Source organism: Haliaeetus albicilla, chromosome 20 (assembly GCF_947461875.1).
Source record: "Haliaeetus albicilla chromosome 20, bHalAlb1.1, whole genome shotgun sequence".
Classification (NCBI taxonomy): Eukaryota; Metazoa; Chordata; class Aves; order Accipitriformes; family Accipitridae; genus Haliaeetus; species Haliaeetus albicilla.
In genome coordinates this window covers 26,770,275-26,798,106 of record NC_091502.1, presented here as the reverse complement: position 1 = coordinate 26,798,106, position 27,832 = coordinate 26,770,275, and the positions used below count along the sequence as shown (strand labels likewise).

The window sequence follows — 27,832 nt, the reverse complement described above, 5'->3', positions numbered from 1 at the left end:
TGAATCAAGAAGACGCTTTAATCAGATTTATCGGACAGATCTGGATCTCCAAATAAATAGATTTATCAAAACAGAATAAAACAAGAAACCAGGGATAAATACATGTACCAAAACAACCTGAAAATCCCCCAAAGCTATTTCCAGACAGGGGGAGGGTGATGCTGCTGCACACCCTCCTCCCCACGCTGCAGAAATGGTCCTGTTCACCCTTTGGGAGATGCCCCTCCTGTGAATACAGCCCAGTAGATATTATGTAGGATATATATAAATATATAGCATAATAACATGCTTAGTAGCGACCTTAGTGCAGTGTTCGGGGTCTCAGACCCTGTCAGCAGGTGGGTCCTCCCAAAAACTACATCTTCAAGTGACCTGCAAAGAAGGGAAAAGAATCCTCCCAGCTGAAACAGAGGAGAAAAGTCCCAAGATTTTTCAACAAATGCCCTTTGGAGGGTATTCAGCCAAAGAAACCCTTTGCAGATCACAGGGGCTCCAAGAAAAGAAATAAGGACGATTTTTCTCTCCTTGCAGGTCATCTTTATGCCAGCGGTTAGTAAAAAGCACGGTCACGTTCTGCTTTACTGCTAGCTCCTGATGCTCTTCAGAAATGCCGGGGTGTCAGGGATGTATCCCACCTCTTCACATCACACCAGGTCTCACATCTCCACGGTCTTTCTCTCCTCCCTCTGCACACCCAAAACGTCTTCGGTAGCAGGAGACGACGGCCGGCCTCTTGCACTCTCCCACTGGAGAGAGGCACCTCCACAGCTGTGGCTTCAACACGGTTCAATTTGGTTCATTTGCTGGAGTTTCTGTAATTTACACTAGTGTATCCTTTATTGCTGTGCCAGTCTATTTAATAATGCAACTTTTTTTCATATATATGTGTATGTGTGTATGTGTGTATGTGTGTGTGTGTGTGTAGATAAATCAATAGCTAGGTTAAAGTTTTTTCTTTACAAGTTCTTTGTTTCTTTCTCTGGGCTCTCTGTCATCCTCAGCTCTGATGTCTGGGCTCGGAAGATGTTCCAGTGACCTGGATGAGCAGAGACAGACACTCATTAGCAACAACCCTTGGAGCAGGAAAACACAATTTACCCCACGCTTAGCACCCTCTGCACTGGAGGACCCACAAAGACCATGCTGGGAGAGAGGTCTACCCGCAACACTGGCCATGGCCAGAGCAGCTCATCAGTGGTCCCATAGTCCAGTCCTAGACTTTGCCATCTTGCAATTAAAATGGTATGTGAGATCAAGAGGGACCCTATATACCTCTTGCAATGCAATTAGCAGCACAATCAACAGCATTTCCAAGGCTTTCCCTGGAAACCACTCGCACGCTCTTAAAAGAAAAGGACCTCAGTCTGAAACAGGGATAAATCCCCCTTTCTGCCTCCTCAAAGGATGCTTTAACATGAGCGGTTAGGGCCATGTCCTCCCCGGCGTGTCTGGGATTTGTGCTGACTCCCTGCCTCTCAGGGGGAAGAAGCATTTTGCTTGTCCTCTGACTCATCATCAGAATGCCAAAATTCACGTTTCGCGGGCCGTGGGCAGATATGCTTCTCTCCTCCCTTCCATCAGCCCCATTTCTTTGGGGTGGGTTGCTCAAAACCCCCACATTTATACCCTTTTTTTCTGCTGCTGCCCCAGCCTTGGCTCTTCGTGCAGGGCTGTGCAACCACCTACGGTAGGAGAAGATCCTGCTGCAGAAGGAGAAGAAACCCCCCTACAACCTCCCCACAGCCTCACCGGTGAGCTGCAGACTCCCTGCAAAGCCAATGCACTGGAGGGAACTGGGCAATACCCCAAAAATGGGCACAAAGCTCCCCAACCCCTCTCCTTGCCCCCCCCAAACCACCATCATCCCCGTATGTGCAGGAGGTGGCTGGAGGTACATTCCCTCTAGGTAGTCACTTCCCCCATAATCCCAGCAAGGATTATGCAGCCCTAATGTCATTATCCCCGGGGGGGAGGGGCATATTTTCTGGCTGAATTAATCTCCTGTTGTGAAGAAATCACCGGCCAATGCTTTCCTAGAACTTGCGGCAATGGCAGAGGGATGGTTTCACAACAGGGTTATTTGTCAGGGGAAACTGAGGCAAGAAGAAGGGGGCATGTGCCAGAGACCCCATCAGGGTGCGAAGCCCAGCTGGGGAGCAGGGACTCAAAAATCCCCCAGGGTTTGGTCAAGAGATGTTGTCTCGAATGGACTGGAGGTGAAAACAAATCTCCACCCTCCCTGGGGCACTGGATGTGCTGGTATGCACTGGGCAGCAGAGCTGTTCCCGGCTGACCCGATGACCCGTGGGTGCTGGACAATACGGGAATGGCTCCGATCCGAACCTAACCCATTAAACTCTAACCCAGCCCAGGCGAAGAGGCAGCCAGCGGGAAATAGCACGGCAGTTTCACTCCGCACAGGCACTCTCGGCATGTGCACTGGCATTCCTGCTTTTTGTAACATTTACGCACATCCAAGAACATTAAGAATTATTTTTAAAAATATTTGAAGAGTTTATTTTTTTCAAATCCCTTGCATCATTTTTTTTTCCCCTGCAATGCCAGATGGATTAAATATAAAAATCAAACAGTTTTACGGGCTTTGGAGAGACAAAGCCTTTGGATTTCACAAGCGTGCATCCACTTTTAGAAAGCTGGCTGCCCTTTCTGATACCATAAAGTCAAAATGTGACTGCTAACCAGGAGCGTTGCATATGCGTGTGAAGACAGGTCAGCCCCAAGCTGGCTATGTTTGCACAAGCCTTCTCCTGCGGTTGGCTCCCCACACCGTGCTGGGATTTATGCAGCAAAACATGGGGTTGTTTGGGACAGGGTCTGCCAGAGGGGCGGGGAAAAGGGATTTTTCTCTCCCTACCTTCGTTCGTCCTGGTGATCAGCCTGAAGTTCTGCGCTTCTTGCTTGAATTCCTGTTTGCTGATCTTCTTGGTCTGTATCAGATGAAATATCCCTGCAGAGGGAAACACAGGGCATCAGACTCTGCGACACTCAATTTAAGGCTCAGGCAGGTTTGGATGAACACCTCTGTCCCCTCCTGGGATGCAAAAGGGACACTGCCTGCACGGGATGCCCCAGGGTTCTGGTTCAATGCAGGGCCTGCTGCCGAAGCCTGGTGGGAGTTTGGGAGTGAATCCAGGGCTGGCCAAGGACCAGGAGAAATCTCATTTGAAAACTGCTTGCTAAATCAGAACACGGCAGGGACAACTCCACGAAGCAGGTGAAAGCAATAAGATTTTGTTGCTCCGAAAAGCATCTCACATTGGAGGGGGTCTGATCTCCCCTAAAACCATAAAAGAAATAAAGGTGAGACCAACAGGATCTTGGGATCCCCGTCCTCTCTGCTGACTCTCCACCACCTATCTTCCCCGACTGCAGAGGCCCCTCCATCCTCAGATGTTTTCCTTTCCTGGAAGCAGCCGTGGACCAAAGTTTTCCATCTCTCTGCCCCCAGCCCTGACACTCCTCCAGGACAGAAAAAACCATGAATGACCTCAGCAAAGATCGGTATTTCTGCCTGTGCCAGCATCATCCCGTTAGCGGAGGTGCCTGACTCAGACGTTTGACCCAAGAAAACCAGAACCTGCATTTAGCAACGGAAGCGACCTTTCTGTGGGATTAGGGGTTAGAATATTCATGTTTGCCTGTGAAGCATGACAAACCAGGCAGGTATGCCTGGCATAGCCTTCCCCACCTCTCAGCCAGGCTCCCTGTGCCTCCAGCCTCTCGCTGTCGGCAGATGTGAGAGGCAATGTGGTCCCCCTTATTTGGTTAAGAGACTTTCCCTGATTCCCAGCAGCAATTACACATAAAAAGAGTATGTAACGAATGGGAACCAGCTAGCAATCCATATAAACGAGATGTTATGGACTGTGGAAAATTAATACAGGAAGTCAAAGACATCCGGAGAAATATGTGGATATTTGGACTATTAATAAGTCCTTTAAGTGGGTCAGGAAAAGAAGTCCTACCAGTAACAAAAGAAGATACTGGATGGAGATAATAAAACTGTTAATGACGCAAGAAAGGCACAAGTGTTCAATAAATCCTTCTGGTCTATACTTAGAAAGGAGCAGGAGGGTGTGCTTATGGTCCCCGTGGCTGATGAAGCACTTTCCAGTACATTAGTAACCAAGAGGATATTTTAAACAAGAGCTACAAGAGATAAACATCTTTTAATCAACCGACCTAGATAATGTTCACCCAAGAGCCCTCAGAGAGCTGGCTGAGACCTTTGGCCCCCCGGATGGTCGTTTCTGACAGATGCCAGGAGCTGGGAAGCAGCGGAGGAATGCAGACGATGCTCCAGCACGCACAAGGAGAGCACGAGGCAGCGCAGATAAGAATAGCCCACTGCGCCTGCCATCCGCCAAACAGGCATTACAGGATGGAGCTGGTAAAAGGTGATGCCATTTCCCGGCAAGCAGATCCTGTCCAACAGACAGGACCGTTCTTTGCAAAGTTTAGGATGAGATGGAGGGAAGGTGGTGGGGCTGTTGGGCACCTATCACCTTCCTTGGTGCTTTTAAAGGGGCTTATAAGAAAGATGGGGACAGACTTTTTTGGTAGGGCCTGTAGTGATAGGACAAGGGGTAATGGTTTTAAACTGAAAGAGGGGAGATTCAGACTAGATGTAAGGAAGACATTTTTTACGCTGAGTGGTGAAACACTGGCCCAGGTTGCCCAGAGAGGCGGTTGATGCCCCATCCCTGGAAACATTCAAGGTCAGGTTGGACGGGGCTCTGAGCAACCTGATCTGGTTGAAGATGTCCCTGTCCATGGCAGGGGGGTTGGATGAGATGACCTTGAAAGGTCCCTTCCAACCCAAACCGTTCTGTGATTCTATGCTTTAGGCACTGCCTCAGGACCAAAAACCAAGCAGAGTCCAGCAGAGCACAAGGAACAAATTAAGGACCAGCCCCATCTCCAAGGGAGCAAATCATCTTTCCTAATTTTGGAGAGACAAGGGAGAGACAGGTTCTTCCACAGCGCCACTCTACCCATCCTAAAATGGGAGGACAGGACACACCTTCACTGCTTCTCTCTGCCGACTTCGTGGGGAACCAACATGACTCTTTAAATGTGGTACTTAATGCTGGGCTGGGGAGTGAAGTGAGACTAATCCAAGAAACTGGTCTCAGGACTTCCTAAATCATCTCCAAAACAAAGCCTCGGCAGGTGGATGGAGATGGGAGCATGGGTGTATGAGACCCATCCCAGCAGGACACAAACTTTGACCAGAGCCCTGTACCCTGTTTGGGGCTCTGGACTTCAAGAAAGAGAGAGAGTCCAGAGCAGAGCTACGGGAAGGACCAAAGGACCAGAAATTTCTAACATCAAGGAAAGACTGAAAAAAAATCAAATGCTTAAACTGTGTAAGAGAGGACAGTGGCAGGGGCTGATGGCTTCTTCAGGTGCATCAGAGGAAAAGAGTCTGCTCTTCACTTCTGTGGTGGAAAGCATGAGAAGGCATGAGCTTGAGCTGCAGGGAGATTGCACATTGGGAAAAAGTCTTCCCTTAAGAAGGAGTTTGTGGCTCTAGAAGAGATTACATGGGCCATAGAGTCTCCATGGCAGGAGATCCAAGCACATGCCAGAAGAGCGTGAGGATGGCTGGTCTGGATCCCACAGGTCCCCTCCAGCCCAGGTGTGAGGGTACACCAGTGTGGTGAAACACTGGGGATCGCTGAAGGTCCCAGAGCTGCAGATTTTCAGGATAGAAAGGAGTAGTTTTGTTAATTTCTAATCAACAGCCTGGCAGGGTAAACGTGGGAAAGAGGTCCGTGGGGGGACCATGCCTCGAGTACAGCCCAGGCCTCCAGCGAGGCAGGGTGAGGAGCAGGAGTTTGAAGGACAGACCCTTCAAGCCTTGCTGATCCTGCCTGCTCCTTTGTTTTCCTCACTCCCCATGACAATTCCCGCTCTAAAACATCGGAAAGTCACTTTTCAAAACTCCTGAGGTGTTCAGACCCCTAAAAACATGGGGAAGCCCCCACTGCAACTCATGTGGGGGCTGGTCGTGCACCACCAGCAAGCTGGGTAAAGCTTTTGGCTGGGTGTTGGCACCAGTTTCTCCTCTCGACTCCTGCCTCGTGGAGGAAACTGTCCCGGCACAGAAATAGATGAGGCCACGTAGCTATCATAAGCCCATACAAAGGCAGATGGACAGGCTCCAGGCGCGACTTGCAGCCTCTTTTCTCCACACACGCTGCTCTGTTGGTAGAGTGATGGACCATGGAGAGGTGGAATCCATATGTGACTGAGCTCATGCTCTTTCCCAATAGTAACACTTCGCTCTGCCAAGCAAAAGAGCTGTGTTGGCCTCGGGGACAAGGGCCTCCCCTGTCCTTGGCTGGCAGGGCTCAGAAGCTCCGTGCAGACGCGAAGCTTTTGGCCTCAGAAGGTGGCAAGAAGGTTTGGGTGGCGACCTCTGCCAAGGAGCGAGGAGAGGAAATGGTGGGGCCCAGACAGTGCAGGCTCAGAGCTGTCCTCCAGCTACAAGGTGCCATTGTGAAGGAGGCTTTGCCGAGGCGGGGGGGAGGACGGGGAGAGGGGCACCATGGAGGATGGAGGATGGCAGGGGGAGGATGGAAACATGGCGGCAGGCAGGGCTCCATCTCCGGACTTGATTTCTCCGGCTACTATCCACGTGTGCCCACCCTCGGTGGCTGGGAAGAGCCAGCTCCAGGAGGGCTGAAGTCTCCTTAGGGAGTGAGGTGAGACACAAACATATCCAGAAGAGCAGAATATCTGCCTACACGTGTCCAGAAGACACCCAGCTACAGGGGCTGAGGGTCACTGTATCCGTAGGTGGGGTGCGACCAACCTCAAGTGCTCAAGGCACAAGTTTTTGCAAGAGGTAGAGTATGTCCAATGGAGACTTGGGGTTGGGGCACTGCAACGCTTTCCCAGGCCCAAGAGAAACAACACAAATATCTAGTGGACCAAGTGCCCCTAGTAGAGATATGCTCCTCTGGTCCATAAGAGTGTTGCACAGCTAAAGGTATGGGGAGAGAGCAAGACGTTGGTGTCATTTGACAGGGTATTTGAGATTCTTTGACCTCTGGAGGACACACCAACAGGAGCACCCAAATCTACCCATCCAAAAAGTGAACTGGGGGCAATTCATTCCCCTCTGTGTGCACCTTTGCAGCAGCTCTGCAAGCTTTGCTCGCAGTGATGGATGGAGTGGGGGGGGAGAGCAAAAGCAAAAATATGGAGTGACCAGAACAAGTTTTGGTTTGTATTCCATGTGCATTTGGCATGGAAGCGGATAGGTTTGGAGAAGCAGCCCCATGGCCCTTGCCTTGTTTGCCCACGTGTTGTGCATCTGGATGATGTTGCAGCTTGTGGTGGGGTACACTGAGGCCAAAAGTGGTTTCCAGCCCCTGGTCTGCACGCAACTGCAGCAAAAGAGTGTGAAAGGGGGGAGTGAGAAAAGCCAACCTGCTGTCAGCAGGTTTCGACACATTACACAAGGTCTGGAGCACCACTAGAAAAGCCTGAAAAACTGAACAAAGCTTGGAAAGCACCAGTTTTCCACACACACCTCCTCCGTTGCTGGCTGGTTTCGTTACAGTACTCACCTTTAATCAGCTTCCAGTTGTAGATTTCCACCTCTTCCGCAGGCTCCTTCTCGATCGCGATCGTCCTGAGGATCTCCTTGGAGGTCTCTGAGCTCGGCGGCACAAACATGTACACTAGGACGCGGTTGGGGTTCTTGCCACACTGGGTGGTGACTATTTCATCGGTGGGTTTGACCCTGGTTTCTGGGCAAAAACAAGGACAGAGTTCATTAAATAGGGGCAGGAAGGAGCTTGGGGGAGCCATCTCAGCACCCAGGTCAAGGGAAAGGCATCTTGTTGGGTTTGATGTGGCACAGCTGCATCTCTGAATGGGACCTTGTCTCCCAGGCTCCAATTCCCAGCACCAAGATCAGCAGCAAAGGGAGATGTTGATAAAGGATCTGTGGACCTGCTCATCCCCGTATTTTCCATTCCCCTTGATTTTGGCAGCATCTATACCAGCAGGGATGGGGAAAGGGGGTTTTCTCCACCTGGATCCCCCGTACCCGCTGCAGGCAACTTGCTGCCATCATCGCTGCAAAGCCCAGGCTGGATGCTGAGCTTCCCATCTCGCTCCCATTGCCATCCCGAAGGAGCAATGTCAGCAAAGCGAAAGGATGAGCCCACAGCACGGGAGCCAGCGCTGTGGCTGGGCTGCCTGGGCAGTGCGCCCGGCTCAGCCCTGCGGGTGGGCTCAGTCCCAGCCCAAGACTCTTCCCAGTATGGGGTGCAACGGCAGGGAGACCCACACCAGGAGCACCAGGGGGGACCCTACGTGACTTTTTCAACATCCTTGGTAAAGGAGAGCTGCTAATTTTTTAATTTCTTTTAATGTATCTGGAGTAATTAAGAATCCCCCACGGTTTTGGAAGGAGATTTATTGCCTTTGGTTGTGGTCCTTGGAACACAGAGGAGCCCAGCTCTGCTGAATTTAGCCTTGTTCTCCCAGTCATTTTGGATGCTGAAGCTTTTTACACTACTCGAAAGAAAGTTTGGCTATAAATAGACGCGTGGGGTTTATTTTAGTAGGACAGTTATTTTAGGCCTGATTCTGCTCTCCCTTGTGCTTTCTGGGGCGGTCCTGAGCTACTTTTCTTAGGGAGGGGATGGAAATCCCAATTTAAAGGGATGCAAAGCAGGGCTTTTTCAGCAACGGGAAGACAAGTGTTCAGTTCTGCAGGCTCAGCGTGACACGAAGGGGATGACCACAGCCCACCACCCTCATCACGGGGTCTGGGTACAAGAAAACCTCCGTCCCAGACCATTAAACTTCACCCACTCCAGGGCTGCTCTTTGCACCGATCGAGGAAGCCCCACCTTCATGACGGGGAAGGAACCACACGTCCTCGCAGGTACAACAGGTATTTAGCAACCTTGGAGATTCACGCTGGAGCCACTCCATGGCCAACAGCATTGGGGAGGAGGAGCCGGGACCCAGGGGTCCTGGCCACTAGCTCTGCCCCCAGCAGCCGCGACAGTCTCCCCATTTGACCAATGCATCGCAGCAATTCCCCTTCGATCAGGATCCCTTTTGCAAATAGAAATCACTCAGCATTTCTCTCCAAGCTACTGGGTACAAAGAAGGAAAGAGGAGGACAGTTGTGGAAACTGCCTGGAAAAAGAAGATGGGTGAAACCTCTGTGCAGTGAAGCAAAGGACAAGCGTGTAACTTGGCTGAGCAATGTGTATGTGTGTGTGATTGCTATCTATGAGTACTGGAAAGCAAGAAGAAAAACATTTTGGCTGGGTCAGAGTGTTTAACTGGAAATAAATGAAGGCTGAACAGCAGACAAGAGATCCCAGCAGAGAAAGTTGTAGACTTTAAATCAGAAAGACCCACTATAATGGGAATGCAAGACTGAAAGGGCTCTGCTCAGTCATCACATCCCATTCCCACCAGGCACCACGTCATAAATCCTGCTCATAAACATATCAGAAACCTTATTAAAACAAGCTGAGCTTCTGCCCTTCGCTCCCCGGGGAGGCCATCCCAGAACCTCCCTGCTCAGAGGCTGGAAAACCTTGAAAATCCCAGCTGAAATAATTTTGCAGCCTGTTTGCCCCCATTCTTAAATGCAACAATGTCCCTTGCTTGTTGTCCCTGGTGAGACCCCTCCACAAAACCACCTTGGAGATGCACATCTGAGGAGATCACCCAGAAACTGCTGCATCTGCAGTCAGGCTCAGAGACACTCAGGTATCTTTAGTCTCTCTAGGAAAGCAGTGGGTGGTCCATCATCTAAACATCTACTGCTGAATGACAGTACAGAGAGGTATAACCTAGAAAACACTCTCCAGTGGGAACAGAAGAGCTCATGCCCTGCCACATCTTTGCCAGGTCTGTGGTTTAAGGTAAACAGCTTTCTAAAGACCAAGAAGCAGCTGAGAGATCCAAAACCCATTGAACATGAAAAAAAAAGGTCCTCTCCACCATGTTGCAGCCCCAGCACCAGCCCAGTCCTACCTGTCCCACCCCAATACTTGTGTGCCTAACCCTCCCCTTCCAGGGATGGGGACCTCAACTCAAATTCAGACAAACCATGAGTGCCACAGATAACCCCGCACCCGGAAAGTGTCCTCCTAATTTCAAACCTACATTTCAGCTGTCACAATTCAACCCTATGATTTCTTGTCCCAGCTGGAGGTCTGGAGAACAGACCATGCCCTCTCCCCAGAAAGCATCTTCTGTCTGTCTGAAGACTCTTAGCATGGCCCTTCTTGGGCATCTTTCTCCAACCCACCCAAGAGATGCAACCTTTGGGGATCTGTGCAGCTTCCTCACCTCGGGTCAGTCCTGCTGCCCTCCAAGACAGGCCAACTCTTACATCAGTGCTTGCCCTGCTGAACTCACCTGGTGTGAATTCAGGTCACCAGCAACGTCAGCCCCTACACATCTGTCTGCCTGGGGCTTTAAATCAAGGCTAAAGGAAGGAACTGGAAGGCAGCTGCAGGAGCAGGTGGGATCCTACCTACCTGGACATATTTTACAGCATTTCCCATCTACTTTCTCTGGATAGTCACACGGATACTCCTTGGGGCACGTGATCTTCTGGCAGTCCTGGACACCATCCCTGCAAGTGCAGAGGATGCAGGGCAGGAGGCCGTAGAGCCGGAAGACAGGGTGCCACACTTCCCCGTGGGAGTAGGTCTTCCCGTTGTAAACACAAGCTGGAGGAGAGAGAGAAGAGTTGCTGGTGGAAATAAATCCTCCTCCTCTTTCTAGACCCAAGGTTTGGTGGAGCTCAGGACATTTCACCACCTCAGAAACGGGTGGCCCTGCTGTCTTGAGGAGCATGGTCCTCTGGCAGCACTTCTGGCAGCAGGGGACACTGGGATCTTGCAGCCACCCCACCCGGGAGGTGCCATGGGGCAGGGGGACCAGGCTCCAGGAGATGGAGGCTGCTGGGGTCAACCACCCTGGTGGAGGCAACTGGTAAGTGTGGGCAGGACCTCACCTGCCTCCAAGCCTCTGCAAGCCCAGGGTCTCTCCAAGGCTGTCACAGGCGTGAAGCACAGTGAAGAGTGCCACCTGCTGACTCCTCCATGAAAATTTTTGGAGGTCCCAAAATTTCCTCCAGGGCTTCATCTCGAAGGACTGGAAAGAGCCCTTCTGGAGACACAGTGGTGGGAGAGCCCACAAGAGGAGAAGGGACCTGTCTTTTCCCCTTTGGCTCCATAGGATTGCCTCCTCATCTCACTTTCCTACTCTCTCCTCCAGAAGGAAGACCACAGCAGTGGAACAGACCCAGCACGTGGTGGGTAGGTACAAGGAGGAACATCCTGTACCTCTGCGGCACTGTCCTGGAAGGACCACATGGAGTCCCAGATCTCCAAAACACCCCAAGGACCAATGTCCTTCCAACCCTTTTTGGAAAGTGATAGGTTCGTGCAGCCATGGGGCTGTGGGCCACCAGAGCTGAGATAGCTGGGTGAGGCTGGCTGTGGAGGAGTGGGAGGTGGGACTTGGTGGTGGAAAACTGCTGCTGAAACAGATTCCCTGGAGAATTCATAGTCCTGGAGAAGTCACCTTAGGCCACCTACAGATTGCCTGGCCCTTCCATCCCTTACCTTTCTTGTGCTTCTCTTTCAAGACGATCTTCACAGTCGTGCCACCTCCTCCCTTTGGTTTGAAGCTCCTGGGAATGAACTCCAGGGAAGAACTGAGAACAGTGGACATGGTGGCTCCGGGTGTCTTCCTGCCCATTGCTTCCCCCAAGCACTGGTCTTGCGAGTGCCTCTGTGAGCAGTCAGAGAAATGAAGGAGACTCAGACCCAGGCAGTTGGGTTGTTCTTACTCCAAAGCATGCTGGAAAAAGCCATGCAGTGTCCTGCACACCTTCCATCAGGAGTGGAAGGTCCAGAGGACACAGGGATGAGCAATGACCCAGGAGCCATCTCGGTGCCTGCCACCACCTAAGGGACCCTGAGCACCTTGATGTCCACCCTATGCTGCAAGCGGATCACCCTCACTGGGGCAGCACCCTTCTTGTCTCACGCTCAACCCAATGCCCTCAGGTGAGGTCCTACATCACTAACACAGGCAGGCAAATGGGCTGGTCTTTTCTAGATGCCAGCTGGGAAACTGAGGACCAGCATCCGTGCAACCCAACCAGGATCAGAGAGGTAAGGACAGGCTGTATCCTGCCCTCTCACCTGGCTGGCAGCAGGAGGCTTGGTGTGGGACTGCCAGCCAGCAGGACTGAAATCCCTGGAAGAGCCTGGGCTTCCAAGAACAAACCACCGGACAAGACATGCAGCACAAAGGGTCCCCTTGTGTCTATTTTGGAGGTTTTATAGGTGGTGGAGGTGTGATGCTGGCGTTTCACCCAGCAGTATGGAAAAGGGCAGGGCCAGGAGCTGTAAGTGACCTAATCCCACAGACCTGGCATGGGCTGCCCAGCTCTGAAATGTCACCGTGAATCAACCCTCAGCAGCCAAGGAGTCAGTTTTTCCTTGCTGGGGCTGCCGATAAAAACAGCCTGGGGAAAGCATGCTGGTGGCCAGCTCCAGCGCTGGCTGCTCTGTGGGAGCTACGGTTGGGAGGCAGGACACCTTTGAGCCCAGGGTGGAGAGGAGACACCATCTCCTGAAGCAAAAGCCCCCAAAGAGAGATTTGGACCATCTGACCCTATGGATAAGAGTCACATCTGGCTGTCGGTCACCTCTGAGTCTCCTCTGTCCATGTTCCTCAGCTGTTTTAACCTACTAGCCAACCTCAGCCAGGTTGGCCAACAAGGAGGAGAAGTGCCCAAGATTTCCAGTTCCCACACATCTTTTGCTCTTCCAGAGACTTCAGAGAAGCATCAGAGGAAGAGGACAGGAGTATTTCCCTGGTGGTCTGAGGTCTCAGCCTATGCTGATAGCCCTCACCTAAAGTCAACTCCCAGACACAATTCATCTGCAAACCAGGTGTCTGTGGTTCTGCTATCCAAGGAACTGACTGCCTTCCTAGAGCTGCTGTGGGTCATTGCTTTGTAGAAGACTATGGCCAAGGGCAAATGGCTTTCTTTGAGCTCTTTAATGGGGCTGTGCTAGAAGTAATAATCTAAGTTTTAAAATGCAAACATCACGTACAACACCTCTGTTTAACTGCAGGGGTTCCTCTTCTGTGGACTTCTCATATGAGCCATCTGCAAGGAAAAAATATTGTCCTATGAAATGCTGCAGGGCTGAATGAGGATCTGCTCTCTGGGGACCAGATGACTAAAAGCAGCTTTCTTCAGGATGCTGGCCCACCTGCGAGGTCTGGAGAGAGAAGAGCTTCAAACATGCAATTCACATCACCCAAAGCCAGTTGGGGCCATACCCCAAAACCCCTTTTATCCCCACTGACTATTAACAAGAGCTCGTCTCCAAGAAAGACATGGCTTTGCAGACTTCTGAAGTTAGGTGGTATGAAAACAGCTCAGAGGTAGAGTATGAGATGATTGGGATGATCTGGCATTAAAAACAAATCCAAAGACATTTTTCACCCAGTCAGTGACATGCCCCACCTGCACCAAAGAAAACTAGGAGAGAGGAACACAAACTGCAGAAGGGGAGAGTTTGGAGGAGGCACCTGGAGAAGGTCATTATGTGACCATGACAAGGAGACCACCATGGCTTTCCAGCTTCATAAATATTTCTCATATTAAAGAGTCATTTTATGCTGTGACTTCATTGTCAGCAAGGTGTGAACCTGCCCATTCGCTCTTGAGTCTGTCTCATCTGGAGACATGGAGTTTGATTCTCTCCTCACCCTCTCAGGTGTGAGTCAGGGGAAACAGCAGAAAATTCAAGAGTTTCTCCCCTGCAGAGAGTTGTAGGAGTGAAACTCAGCCATGCCGTACTGGAGTGGAGGCGGGGGGGGTTGTCCCTGACTGTCCTGGAAACTTCCCTGGAACAACAGTAGCATGCACCATCTTTACATGGTCCATACAACCATCTCCATCCTGGTGGGTGAGTGGTCTGGAGGACTTTGCCCTCCATGCAGGTCACATCTCTTGCATGATGCACCAGCGGCAGGGCAAAAAGCTCAGCTCTGGCCAGCATATGGGCTGCAGGGAGGCAGGACACAGCTAGGTGTGGGAGGTAAAGCATGCAAGTAAAAAGCTGAGCCCTCATCTTTTGTTTCCTGGTGCAACCAAGAGATAGCAAGTGGCCTGATTTACAGCACAGGCTTCCAAAATCCTGCTAAAGTGGCCTGAAACAGCTCCTGCCAGCTGGTGGCAACCAGCTGGGGTCTCCCACCCCTCGCTAAGGAGCAGCTCCTGGGCCCCTCATTACCTTTGCAGACCTGGCAGCAGGAATCCGGCACGGTTAGGGGAGAGGAGCACAACAGCTCTGGACAGGTCACCAAGCCGCAGTAAATCTGGCCTTCCTAGGAGGGCAGAAAGAAAAAAAAAGCATTGTCAGCATTATAAAGATCTGGACAGGGTTGTATGTCCCCCGTGTTGGGGCACCAGCACTTCAAATTGCAGATCTAGCCTAAATCAAAAGCCCCCCCCAACAGTCCATCCTCAGATATCACCAATCATCTAGCAACTGATGAAAGCCAAAAATCTGGTCCTGCCACTCTCTTCACCCTGCAGGGTATAGGATGGTGAGCGGTGTCCTCCCCTGGCATGGCTGGTCCACTGATTGCCAGTCCACATGCTTATGAGCGGAGAGGTCTTCCCCAAAAAGGGGGAGGCAGTGCCTTCCTCTCAGGCATCGTTCGTGCTACTGGATCTGAAACAGCCACCACACACCTGCATAACACCCACCAGTTCGAAGTGGCACAAGAACCTTTTCTCTGACATGTCCCAGGACAAGGACCTGGAGGAAAGAGGTGGAAAGGGGAAGCGTGATGCTGAACCCAGACCCGGGTCCACGCCACAGCTCTGCCTTCCCTCTGTCTTGGGTTATTCACTAACACCAGAGCCAAGCCCACAAAGACATTGGGTCAAGAGCTGTGGATGGACCTTCAGATGTAGACCTTCTTCCACTGACTTGGTGGTTAGTTTGGAAAACATCATTGCTGTAGTGATTCAAGCTGAAAACCATGGGCCAAGGCCAGCTTTGACTTCAGTGCATCCCAGTCAATGGATTTGCACCTGTTTGCTGCAGGGCTAAGGATGTTTAGCAGCCCAACAACAGCCAGACCTCAACAGCAAGGTCCTCTTCTCCAGGCAGCAAGTTTCTCTGGGGTATCCCCAAGCTCTCAGTCAACTGAAACCAAGAGGTTAGCCAAGGATATCCTTAGAAAACCAAACCACCGCAGCTTCTTCCACCATCAGGAAGCCAAGCCGCTGTACAGGGGACGTGAAGAGGTGGAAAAAAGTTTGGTAAATGAGAGGAGCTGGTGGAGGTTGCTGCAAACCAAACCCTGCTCTCTGCTTCAGGGACCTCCATGGGGTTCAGACCTGCAGGGAGCAGGGTTTGGCCATGCAGCCTCTTCCTTCTTTCTCCTCTGACCGGCAGCTTATGGCAAAGACCTGCCTCAGGCGGGAAAGAGCAAATGTCATAAAAAGCAGGACTTATCCCGGAGGCTCTGGTCTCAGGGCAGTTTTCAAAGAGGTTTAGACCAGCTGTTCACGCAGCTGTTCTAGCAGCTGACAACATCAGACACAGCCCGGCGAGACCCCGCCACTGCAAGACTCCACAGCCATCCTTTTATTTTCCCTTTTGTATCCAAGGCATTATCCTGCCGAATAAACAGAGCCTGAGCGAAAGCCAGTGCCTCCGAAAGGAACACAGAGCTCCACAGGCTCCTGGGGATGGTGGCAGATGGGGTGGGAAAGCAGGGCCAGGTGGGCACATACACTCAGATTTGAGGGCTCCTTCCTGGCGTTTGTCCCCAGCCTGGTGGCCTGGCACCCACTTGGGCTCCATAAGAGAGGAACCAGCCTCAAAAGCTGTATAATTTCTACATCTAAGCTATTCCTCTTGCCACCTAGCTCCAAGCCACCTAGCTCTAAGGCTTGCACAAGCACCAAAGGCTCAGAGCAGCTATCCTGATATCATTGATACTTTATTATCAAGCATCAGCTGATGGTAACCACCATGTGTGTGCTCTTGGCAGGAGAGAGGGAGGTGGTTTGGGCTCTCTCACCCCTTTTTCTTTCCAGGCCAAGCTTAGTCCAATTATTTGCTGCAAGCAAAGCACAGACCAGTGGAGCCTGGTCCCATCCAAGGGCTCTGTACGATGGGTGGTGAAAGCCACGTCTGCAACCCTCTTCTTTTTTATGGCAAAGGCTGCAGCTGGTATGAGCAGTTCCCCACAGCGTCCAAGTCCAGCATTGGAACTTTAAATCCCCCTTCCTCGCTCCCTCTCAAGGAGGAGGAGCTGCTCCATTTATCTCCCAACACTCAGCTCCTGGCACGCACGGGCCCACTCCATGCACCTTCCCCATTGCTGCTGGCCAGGCTGCCTCACGCATCCCCAGCAGGGTCAGGACTCGGTTTTTGATGGTTTTTCGCAGAATCTCAGCCTGTGGGAGGGGGCTGCATGAAGCGGAGCCAAGCCCTGTCTCAGGGCATTGCTGGAAGCTCACGGAGAAAGAACATCCCTCCATTGCTGGCAGTCCATCACGGGGATGCACGTTGAGGACCACACAGCATCCTGGCCACTGTCACAGCCCTCAGGTGGGGCAATCAGGACCATCAAGGAAGATGGGCATGCAATGGTCCTGGAAAGGTCATTGCAACTCAGCATAAAAGGCAGATGCTTCTTGCAAATGTTTTTTGTAGACAGCCTGGAAAGCACATGCACAGCCTTTCTCCAGGGCACACCTCTGCACACAACAGCCCAGAGGGCTGGTGAACACACTGCAGGAGTTTCCAGATGAGACCAGCTCCTGGTGCTCAAGCACGTCTCAGCCTTGGGTTCAGCTTCCATTTAAATCCAAGCAAGGGGGATGAAGATGGCTAGATGCCTGCCCATTGGCATCTCTGACTGGTAGGCTCCACTGCCCCATCTCTCTGTTGTCATCTCCTGGCTGCATCAGGGGGTGAGCTCCAGCCATGCAGGGCAGGAGCTGGCTGCTGGAGGCACCTTGAGACCCAGGCACCCAGCAGCAGTTGGGAGCCACCAAATCCTTTCTGGAGCTCAGCTCAATCTCCCCAGCTCAACACCAGGCTCGACATCCCAAGAACTTCTGAAGCCCAAGAGCTGGCACCTCGCATCCGTGTTGCCTTGCAGGCACACAGCTCCTCCAGGTTCCCCTGGCTGCAAACCCCATCTGCTTTGCAGCAAGCACAAATGCAGAAAAGCTCCCGGTTGTCCTCGCTGCCGGCCATCTGCCATACAATGCCTCAGTGGGGCAGACGGGATAGCTGGATGCTGCGGGAACAGCCCCAGAGCACTGGTCCTTGCAGCAGGCAAATGCACCCACTGGTGTGCTAAACGGGGACAGAGCTGTCCCCCTGCCCACCCCAAGAAGCCCCAGGTGTGTCCACCCAGAACTGCCCTGTGGGCTTTTCAGTGAATAACCCACCCTTGGAGCAGCTTGTTCGTGCTGCTTCTATTGGGGAGGAGATGCAGGTGAGTGCTTTGTGCTCTGACCCCAGGGCCCAGCGGACATTTGCAGCACACCCTGCTTGGGGTCAAGGCCAGAAAGCACATTCGGGCAGAGGGAGAAGCACTCAGCTCTGCGGTGGTCCTTAGTCGCTGGGCAGGGAGGACCCAGCATCATTTCAGCAGAAGTTCAGTCTCCTGCACTGATAACCTGATCCTGACAATAAACCATCCCACCATGGGCTGGTACCACCCAATGGTCCTCATGAGGTTTTTGATCTGGTGGGACACTGTTGGGGTGCAGGAGCAGATCCCGAGCCCTCCCCACTTCCCATGGGCTCGCAGGTAGCTTACGGAGCAGCTGCACTGCACACACTGGTTCGGCTGGCGGCTGGGAAAGAGCTCACTGGTGGTGAACATCTCGCCTTGCTGGTAAGTCGTCCCATTGTACTGGCAGGACTTGACGGGTGCCCGGAGGCCAGAAGGGGAATGTGGCTCTGGAAAAGAAGATGAGAAAGCAGCAGGGTGAGAGTCAGCCCCTACCCGGCTCCCATGTAGTGTGGGTGCTCACGATATTACCCATCAGTCTGACCTGAAAGGATAAGGAGCTCTTTACACACCACAGTTACCATGAAAAAGTGGCCAGGGCATTGTGTGACCCGTGGAGATTTATGTACCCAAAAGCTTTTGTAGAATGGGGCTTCCCTGACCATGCTGAATTCATCATAGAGGTAAAACCTGGAAGTCTGACCTCCTGGGGTCTTGTCCCACGCCATGCCAGAGTGGTGGCAAAGCTAGTCAAAAACCACATGCAATTTAGGAAATTAGAAAAAAAAATAGAAAAAAATGTTTAGCCCTTTTGATCTGACTCCAACTGATGTTGGAGGTCATCACATTCAGGGGAAGGGAAAAATCAAGAATTTTGTTAAAAATCTTCAAAATTTTTTTTTCCTGTATCCAACACATTTTGCTGGCAAATGATCTGAATAAAGTGCCGGCTTCTGGTTTGTCACTGAACTGTGAACTGACATTTTGTCCCTACAAGGCTCTTGGGATGGGGTGGAGTTGGAGAAAGTGGTCTGGTAGAGAGCCCCTTTCCATCAAAATGACATTTTTTGGGTGGGAAAAAGCAACACGAGCAGCCTGAGCTGCCGTTGCTGCCATGACTCTGTGAGCAGGGCCAGACCCAGCATCACTGCACTGCCCCAGGCGTGAGCATTCAAGTGACTGCAGTTGAGGTACGCCCTGCAGGACCACGGCCACCTTGTCACCCCCTCCCCATGAGATGTCCACCTACCGAGACACCGCGGGCAGCACTGCTGGGGGTCTGTGACGGGGCTGGCACACTGCAGAGCCGGGCACTGGATCCGGTAGCACCTGATGTTGGCGTTCTGGGGAGAGACAGAGAGAAAGACGGTTCGTTCAGCTACACATTCACCCCTGCAAGAGGAGGAAGATGTTGGATGATGGCCACATTATCACAACAGATTGTGCTGGTGTAGCTCGCCCAGCCAAGGATATCTCCATCCCCGGCTCAAACCCAGCAAGCTCATGGTCTCATCTCTCATCATCAAAGACCACCCATGGTCCTATCTCTCATCATCAAAGACCACCCATGGTCCCACAGCAGCCCTGAGCCACCTCCACCCACAGCCCACCAACGCTACTGAGACAGCTCCCTCACAAGGTCAACCCAACACCCTCAGGGGGACGGGGGCCTTTTTCAAAAGGAAAGCGATTAATCCAACATTCCTCCGGGACTGGAAAGGGCTTCTCTGGTTAAATTAGACACCAGAACCAATCTGCTTAAAAGCTGCCAAAGCGATGCCCCAATGCAGCAGCCACCTCCCGTGGCACCTCACAGGAGACGTGCCTCAGCGCAGCTGCAGCGGATGCAGTACATCAGCCCCTGTGGCTCCAGATAGGGGTGCCAGCTCTCGCCTGGGCTGTACTTCTTGCCGTTGAAGTCGCAGAACATATCCGGCCCTGAAAGTCAACCAGGAGAAGCTATGTCAGAGAAGGGGATGGTCCTTGGAAGAGCCGTCCTTCCTCCATGATGAGAAGAACAAGGACGGCTCTGTGCCTTCATGCTTTCCCATGAGCTGCATCCCGTCCACCAAACCCCAGATGGAATACATTCCCCAAAAGCCTTTTTTTTGGCTATGATTTGTTTTTTTAGGCTGGAACCCATCTGACCCAAACAGCAACTCCTCTGAGTAAGCTGGAGTCCCTCTGCAAGAAAGGAACAAAATGGATGTTTCTGAGGCAAAAATTAGAGTTGTCACTCTAAAATAGGTCAGTAGAAGTGCTCACTGGAAGATGGACAGGTGATTTCAGGTGATGCTACGGGACTGAATTTCCTCCAAGGAGACTGGAAGGGCTGGGAGTGGTGGGGGAGATAGATAGGAGAACCTGAATTTAGGAGACTCTTACCCAAAAACAAGAACAAGAAGAAAAAAAAGACATTTGGGGGTAGAAACACATTCTGAAGGAAAATCTTTTGCTCCCCCTAAGAGCTTCAGCTCATTCTCTCAAGGATCCCTGGACAAGCACTGTCATACACGGCCAGCCCAGCATCAGGCCTAAAGAGCAGGACTGTGCTGGCTTGCCCCATCCCACCAGGCTCAGGTCCTTGGCTTTACCAGGCTTGACATGGCACTGGTCTGGCTGGAGTGGGTTGAACCATGCTTTTCAATTATGGGGCTGTCCATGGGGACAGCAAGTCCACCTCATCCACTTTTTGCCCCGAAAAGCATAAAACCATGTATTTTTCTCTTCCTCCTTGATCCTATCATCCTGAGAAGAGCCAGTTTCTAGGTATGCTCCTGAACTGGAGGTGTCTGTCCCAGAAACGATCCAGCCCTGCCTACAGTGGCATGGATTTAACCTTGCCGTGGCACAGGGAGAAGGATGAGATGGTGCCCAGCACAACTGGTGAAGGACATCCCCTTCGGAGATCTCCCGTCTCCTCAGATTTTAGCAAGTTCCTATCAAACCCCTCCATCTCCAAGTCCTTGGTTACACACCAACCCTTTGACAGGACAAGCCCAGCCTGCAGCAGGACCTGTGGGACAAACTGTGGCCATAATCACCACCAAAAACCACAGGGCTTTGGCCAGAAAGCCCAGTTCAGTCATCCTTAATGTTCACATCAAAAAGCATCATCTGGTCCTGCAGGACTGAGCTGTGATCCTGGTTGGACCTGCAGGAACCTGGACCCCATAACTCCCACTGCAGCCCAGTGGCTGCTCCTGCTTTCCCGTGGCATGTCCCCAAGCCCCGACCAGGCACAGGGATGCACCAGGGCTTAAACTCTTTCATGAATAAGTACATGCCTGCCCACATGTGTTATTAGTGGTTTCAGTGCTTAAAGCCCCACTAAAAACTGAAGGTGATTTAAAAGGTTATGTCATCGAGGGGATTTGAGGTAGTTTGGGCGATTACGTTGCTCAAAGGCAGCGGAGACATTTACACTCCCTGAAGCTTTTATGGGTCTTTTAAAACCTTGCAGTGCCCTGGGGATGCGGAGAGAGGGGAGAGAGCTGTTTTCCAAGGCATGGTGCCCAGCTCCCACCACCCCGCAGCATGAAGTCGGGCAAGCTAGAGGGTGCTGACCCCACTACACTGCTGGAAGGACTCCTCGATGAATGGCAGAGGGTCCCCAAAACAAGCTCAGTGGCGTTCACCACCTCAACGATGCTAAAAGCCATCCCATGTTCCGCTCTGTCACCTGGGGCAAAGCAGTAGTTTAGAGAGCCCGGCCGGCGTTGTCCCACCTTGCCAAAGCTGGAGGTGCCACTTGCGTAATGTGTTTCTCCCACCAACCAGGCAAAAATTATACAAATTCACTGTGGTGGGCTGCCGTCCTTCCTCCAGCTCCTGACTATCCTCAGGATGAACCCCAGTGACACTCTACCACGGCCAGACCCTGTGGCCATTAGGAAGGGCAGCCCTGTGGGTCTGTCATGATCCTCATCGGTCCCTTCCAATTCAAGCCCTATGGGTCTGCCAGCAGCCCTGAGCTCCTCGTTGAGCTGATGGCTTCAAGCACTTGATTCTCCAAGTTGTACCTTCAAAGGAGGTGGCTACCAGCTGTCCAGACCACCTGGCCCAAGCACAGCAGTGTGGGGCCAGCATTGTATCTGCAGAGGTGGAGATTTGCAATAATTTGGGGGTGGATGCTATCAGAGGGACAGGCAGAGGCATCTTCCTTCCTTTTCCCTACTCAGGTCTTTACATCATCCCCATAGCTTGCTCCAAACCTCTTGACAAGTCAGCAAAGCCATATTCCTGGCCATGCACGACATGAGCTTACAGCAAACCACGCAAGAATAGGGAGCATGTGGCTGGAAACTGCAGAAACCCAGAAGAGAGTGAAAAAAAAATCCACAAAACTAAAAAAAAAATAATCATCATTTTGCAAAAGGGTGAGAAAATGACTTCATTTTTCCCTGCTTGCAGCATCTTCATGAATTACGCTGAGGGTGAAGAAATCAAGTTGCCTTCATGTGACGCGGCCCTGCTCAGCTTGCAGGCTCCCATGCCAGTTGGCTGCTTCGTTCAAACATTTAATCACAAGTGGAGCCCTGGTTTGGGTCCAGCCCTCGAAAGCAGCCTGATTCATGTCTGCAAAGGGCCTGCTGGTAAAATTAAAGCCGACTGGCAGTGCTGGGCAGCAGCAGACACTTGTCCGCATCTCAGTAGCACTATGCCGCGTATTTGGCAAGAGGCACCGGCTTATTTGGTTAAAAGCAAGCTGGGGATGGATGGAAGGACGAGGCTTAAAAACTGGAGGCTCTGGATCATTTTTTCCCATGCCAGGCTAATAATTTCATTTTCAGAGGTCAAACTTTGGATATCTTCCCAATTGACTTGGAGTGAAAAGCCATTTGTGGCAGTAAATTGCTCCCGTGCCGTTCAGTCTCCTTATTTATTGCGTCTTCAGCAACAGCATGCTCACAAAAGTCACGTTGTTTTACTTCTCATTTTCCAGAGAGGGCTCCTGAGCTGCGGAGCATTTTCAAGGCTGCAGTACCAAAAACCCAGATGAAGCCATCACCTTGTTTTCACTCCTGAGGACCACGCCATCCCTGGACAGGAGAAGACAGCGGGCCAGCCTGGTCCATGCCACCTTGGAGACACAACCAGAGGTTGCAGATTGCAAGCCAGAGGCTCCACACTTGGAGGTGGCCCTATGGGACCTGGAAGCAGGAGCAGAGGTGGAAAGAGGCAAGTTCCCCATTGCAAACACTTCCAAGAACAGGTCCCATCTAACTGGTTTCTTCTCAAATACAAGAAGTCCCCAAAACAAGACCCTCCTCTTCCAAGTACCATTATGGGTTGTATGAACCAGAAAAAACAACTGAAAGCCATGGAAATGATTCCTCTGCCACCCAGCAGCAAGTCCTGTGGCCTCATGCCCAGAGGAAGGGTGGGAGATGCTGCAGAGAGCAGCTCCTCCACGTGGGAGCTGCTCTGCCTTGCCCACCCCAAAGGGCTCTGCCTCCCCCTCCAACAGCCATTTTCTGCCACGGCTCCAGTGTTTTCTTGGGTGAGGACCACCTGGTTACATCCAAATCATTGAATACCCCAGGCCAGGGTCTGGGGCCAGTGGCCTGGCCCTGCTCATGTCCATACCCACCCGCTGGAACCGCCTTGGCCCAGCTGTCCCCAGGCATTTGGCAAAGCCCAAGTTGGCACCAGCCAACACCATGTTGGGGAGTGCACCTGCAGCAAGAGTCTGGACACCCCTGGCCAATGCTTGAGGCTGTGCCCAGGCTCTGGTTTACTTTGATTATTGTTAATTGTCATTATCATTAATTGCATCCTGGACGGCAAGGAGGGTATGTAATATGAGATGGAAAGTACGATGGGGAGGGCAAAGCAAGAGAGGGCTCTTACCAAGAAAAGAGTGATCTCCGGCCATGGCAGGGACAAGAAGAAGCAATCAGCTTGGAGCAAAGCCTGGAAGATTTAGGATAGGTATTGCAGGAAGCTTTCCAGCTACCAGGAGATTGAAACCCCAGAAGAGGCTGTCGTGGAAGCTCTGAGACACTCTATGAATATGCTGGAGCAGCATCTTCACAAGATTGTCTAGAGACACCAATCGAGGGCGACAAACTGAATGGCATGGAGAAACCCATCCTGCGCTGCATTCAGTGACTGCTGATGTCTCTCTCACACCAGCAGAATGGCCCGAACGCCTCTTTAGGTTGTATCTCAACAGCTTCATACATCAGCCACCAATGAGATGCCATCCCACGTCTTCATGACCTGCTCTAGATCCAGTGAGAGACCACAAAATGAGGGGAGACGAGCAAGACCCCACAGACTCCTTGTTGAACCATCAAACTGGCCGATGTTGGTCAGACCACCCCCAACATCTCTTGGCCTTGGACGCAGACAAGTCCCCTTGGGCCAGCATGTCCATGAGATGTGTATCTTGAAGCCCTCCCACCCGCTAGCACAGCCCATTTGAGCTACTTCCTCGCATCCCTCCACATTCGCAGCAGACAAGGATGTCCCCATGGGTTTCCCAACGTGGTGTGACTCGTCCCACTGCCTGGGCACTTTGACCATGGCTGAACCAGGGGCCAAAACAGGTCAGATGGTCTCCTGCACCGATCCCAAGCATGGCAGCAGGAATCAAGGTGAGCTATTAAACTTGCATGCGTGATGGCTACTGAAAGACCATGTCCTGCTGCCAATTCCTCCTTCTTTGGCTCAGGCTGAGCCGTGCTCACTGCACCTCCCTCTGGATACAGGGACTGATGCTCAACAAAGTCAAGCCACATACACACGTGCAAGACCCTGCCCCTACAGCCCCCACTCCCACATCAGGGTTTCCCAGACCCAAGGGTCATTATGGGTTATGGTTGGTTTTAAGCTGGTTTTACATCACTGCTCCATCAGCCCGGGGAACAGCTGCCATTCGCACGCCCATTACCCAGCCGGGTCTCCGCATGTAGGGAATCACCACACATCAGTCCTGACTTACAGGACACTGAGGAGTCCCCAGAGGCGAGTCCCTGCTGCAGGTAAAACCTTGACTTGTGGCTACAGAGGGGCTAACGCACCCTTGAGACCCCAAAGCGTGGAAAGCCCTGTGCCTCAGTTTCCCTAGCAGGGACTTTCACTCCAGGTACCAAACTGGCTCCAACAAGGATGTTACCAAAACATCCCGCTGGTCTTGCCCCACTTCTCTCTCATTTTGTCTCATGGCACAGGGGTTTCTCTCACCTCTATGTGCCTGGGCGATCCCCCCACAGCTCTCTCCCAAGCAAGGCACATCTGAACCAGGCTCCCAGCCCCAACAGCTTTTTCGGAGGTCACGCACCTGCCAGCCAGCACTGCGCCTGGCGTGCAGGGGTGTGTTTATGCAAACCAGTTTGCAAGTTTTAAGAGCGGCCATAAATAAAGTGTAAAAAGCACTGTCTGGTACAGAAAGTCCAGGCACTCCTATGACAGCCCTGTATTTATGAAGGGCTTAAAATGCAACTTAGCTGAGAAGGGGCTGGTTAAAACACACCGGGCCCTTGACATATGGCATCCTAACGACTCCGCTCATGTCCAGAGCGCTTCCCACGCGCTTGCCTCACTCAGTCCTGGGCTGGGAATTTCTTCTCAAGACTTTGGGAGCCTGGAAAACTCTGCAGCTCTGCAAATGCAGCCTCATGAAGCATCCCTGAGCTCCCCAGGGTGGAGGAGCCAAGTCCTACACCCAGAGCATCCGATGGGCTCTGCGAACAGCAGACAGGGCTCCTTTTCCCCCCGTTCCTTCCCAAGGGGATGCACGGTTGTCTACAGCGGAGCATGCAGCCCTCTCCTCTCCCTTACCATGGCTGCTGGTAGGATTTATTTTTCATCCTGGTCCTTTCCATCTTGGACTGCTTAGTCCCTCATCATGATGGATCTGAACTTGTAGGACAGATGGATCCCATGAACCCCTTTTTCTCCAGGAACCACATTGAAAAGAAATGAAAGAGCAACTTCCAAGCTCCTGGGGGAAACCACTGTCCCGCGCTCTCCAGAGATGCTGGTGTTTAAATGCCTCCAGCCAAAACACCATTGCGTTCAACTATTGCCGCTGAATTACTCATAGCGGACAGACTGCAGCACATTCGGCCCAGTAACCTGTGCCTCTGATATTGTTTCAGCTGAGTGTAAATCCCCTAAAATAGCCTGTTTCTGTGGGCAAATTCTTCTTTTCTGACTTGCCTTCAAGCCCGAGTGTTTCTGCTTCTCACCTATTTTTAGCCACGACACTGTAGGTCTCTTGGCTGATGAGCCTGCTCATAACTAATTTATTCCTGTCTTCATTCTCCCTGAGTGCTTGGCCACGAGAAAAATGTGAGGCTGTGAGCTGCAGAGGTGGATGGTGGAGAAAAGTCCACGATTTGATGACGACCTTGTCACCAAGATCCCCCCTGCCCTTGACCACAGGGGACCTGGAGCCCCAGCCAAGCCCCCCACACTGCAGGATGCACCCGGCAGCACAGTCAAAGCGATGCGGAGCTGGCAGGGGATCCTGGACCTCCCTGTTCCAATCTTGTCCCCGTCCCGCAGTCCCCAGCCCTTCAACACCATTATAAATCCTGCAGATGGACCCTAGTGCTTCCTCCCAAAGCAGACAAACCCCTACTGCCCCTACTCATCATGGTTTATGCCCAATTTAGGGGCTCTGCTACCATCAGCAGGCACCTCCGAAGAGCAAGCACCTCACCTAGCATCTGTTTCACCTTCTGGAGATGTCTCCATCCTCCTCCTAACCCGGGTACAACAGTTAATGCAGCCCTGGCAGAGGCAGGGAGTCAGACCCACATCCCTCGCACAAGAAACGGATGCTGTGGTCTGAGCTCAGCGGCTTTCGATGAGCACAGGGAGGGCAAGTAGCCAAACTCACCTGGATTTTGCTCTCCAAGGCTCTGCACAGCCCCATCCATCCACCTGCCTTTCCCCCCCAGCACACCCCAGCGCCGGGACAAGCAATCCAGTGCTCACATTTTGGGTCGCCGCTCCGGGAGGACGATTATTTGCAGAGTGCCTAATGCACTGCTGGCAGCGGACAAGCCGTAAATCACCCTAATGCAGCCACCGACAGACTCTGCTGGGATTTCGGGACACTAAAGGGGAGAATAAATGTGGGGACATGACGGGTCCTGCTCTGGTTTGCTCGGTGCTCAGGTGGCTTTGCGATATTGTAGGGGTGCCCAGCACCCACTGGTGGGGTCCCAGTGCTTTGCCCAAGCCAAACTCACCTCCTGGCCCCAATTAACACCTCCAGCACCCTTCAAGCTGCTAAACAGCCCTGGCCAAGTCCTTCAAGCCTTTTTTGTAGCAAGCAAGGGCTGAGCCTCCCTTCCCTTCCCCATCCCAAATCTTATCAGCTGGGAGCAGGAGCAAGGAGAGAACGAGGGATGGATATGGAGATGGACCCCGGAGGGACATGGAGAAAAGCCCCAAACTGCCCACGTCCCCATCCACCCTCGGAGGGGAGATGCACCCAGGTGGGGTGGGATCCGTGCAAGGGAAGGGCTGTAACTCACCTCCCCTGCCCTGCACGATTTCTTGCCCACGGGAGGGGGGGTCCCAAACCTTCAGCACGTCCCTGCCAGCCCACGACACCCCACAGCCCCCTCACCAGCACGCAGTGGTGTGCTCGGCGCTGTACGTCCCCGCGAAACAGCCGGGGACAGCAGCAGGTGGAGGGGGACACGGCCACGTCCCCAGGAGCGCAGGATTGTCGCGGTAGGATGGGGGACCTGGCGTGCTGTGTGGCTTGGAACATCCTGGCCACGGAGGACACTGGCACCTGCCACGGCGAGGAGCCTCCCCGTGTCCCTAGCCATGCCGGCAACCCCCCCACACACACCCCGCAAATTTGGGGGGACCCCGGCGATGGGGAAACTGAGGCACGGAGCGCAGCCGGGAGGGGAGCAAGGGAAGGCGGGGACGGGACTTACGAGCCCGGGCTCGGCTCTCGGAGGCGAAGAGGAGCAGCAGGCACCGGAGGAGGAAGGCGAGGGGACCCGCCCCGGGAAGCATCGCAGCCCGGCGATCGGCGTCCGGGGGGCTTCGGTCCCGCTGCCCGGCGGTGCCGCTGCCCGACGTCCCGGTGCTGGTCCCGGTGCGGTGGCCGGTGATGTCTCGGTGCCGGGGTTGAGGGCGGGGGGGGGGGTCTTCGCTCCCGCTGCCGGTGCCCAGCGGTGCCGCGGTCTCGGTCCCGGTGTGGGATGCCTCGGGGACGGGGACGGTGCCCGGGGAGTGCCGGTGCCCG

At 52.7% G+C, this 27,832-nt stretch overlaps 1 protein-coding gene across 1 annotated transcript; it reads right to left on the bottom strand.

Annotated features, from left to right (window-relative positions):
- Positions 1 to 27,726, bottom strand: CHRDL2 (chordin like 2). Its single transcript, XM_069808689.1, has 11 exons — positions 27,519 to 27,726; positions 19,430 to 19,542; positions 18,854 to 18,947; positions 17,911 to 18,053; positions 14,346 to 14,439; positions 13,155 to 13,210; positions 11,649 to 11,817; positions 10,554 to 10,748; positions 7,602 to 7,784; positions 2,876 to 2,968; positions 1 to 1,036 (listed from the first exon to the last, which is right to left on the bottom strand). Exons 1-11 carry the CDS (start codon positions 27,598 to 27,600, stop codon positions 957 to 959), a joined length of 1,302 nt encoding a protein of 433 aa, XP_069664790.1. The 5' UTR covers positions 27,601 to 27,726; the 3' UTR covers positions 1 to 956.
- Between the last annotated feature and the right edge of the window lie 106 nt (positions 27,727 to 27,832).

Coding starts and splice junctions, on each gene's coding strand:
- CHRDL2 (XM_069808689.1), bottom strand. CDS start 27,600: ATGCTTCCCGGGGCGGGTCCCCTCGCCTTCCTCCTCCGGTGCCTGCTG. Junction 19,543..27,518: donor CGAGAGCCGAGCCCGGGCTC/GTAAGTCCCGTC, acceptor GTTGACTTTCAG/GGCCGGATATGTTCTGCGAC. Junction 18,054..18,853: donor GTGCTGCCCGCGGTGTCTCG/GTAGGTGGACAT, acceptor CTTCTTTTCCAG/AGCCACATTCCCCTTCTGGC.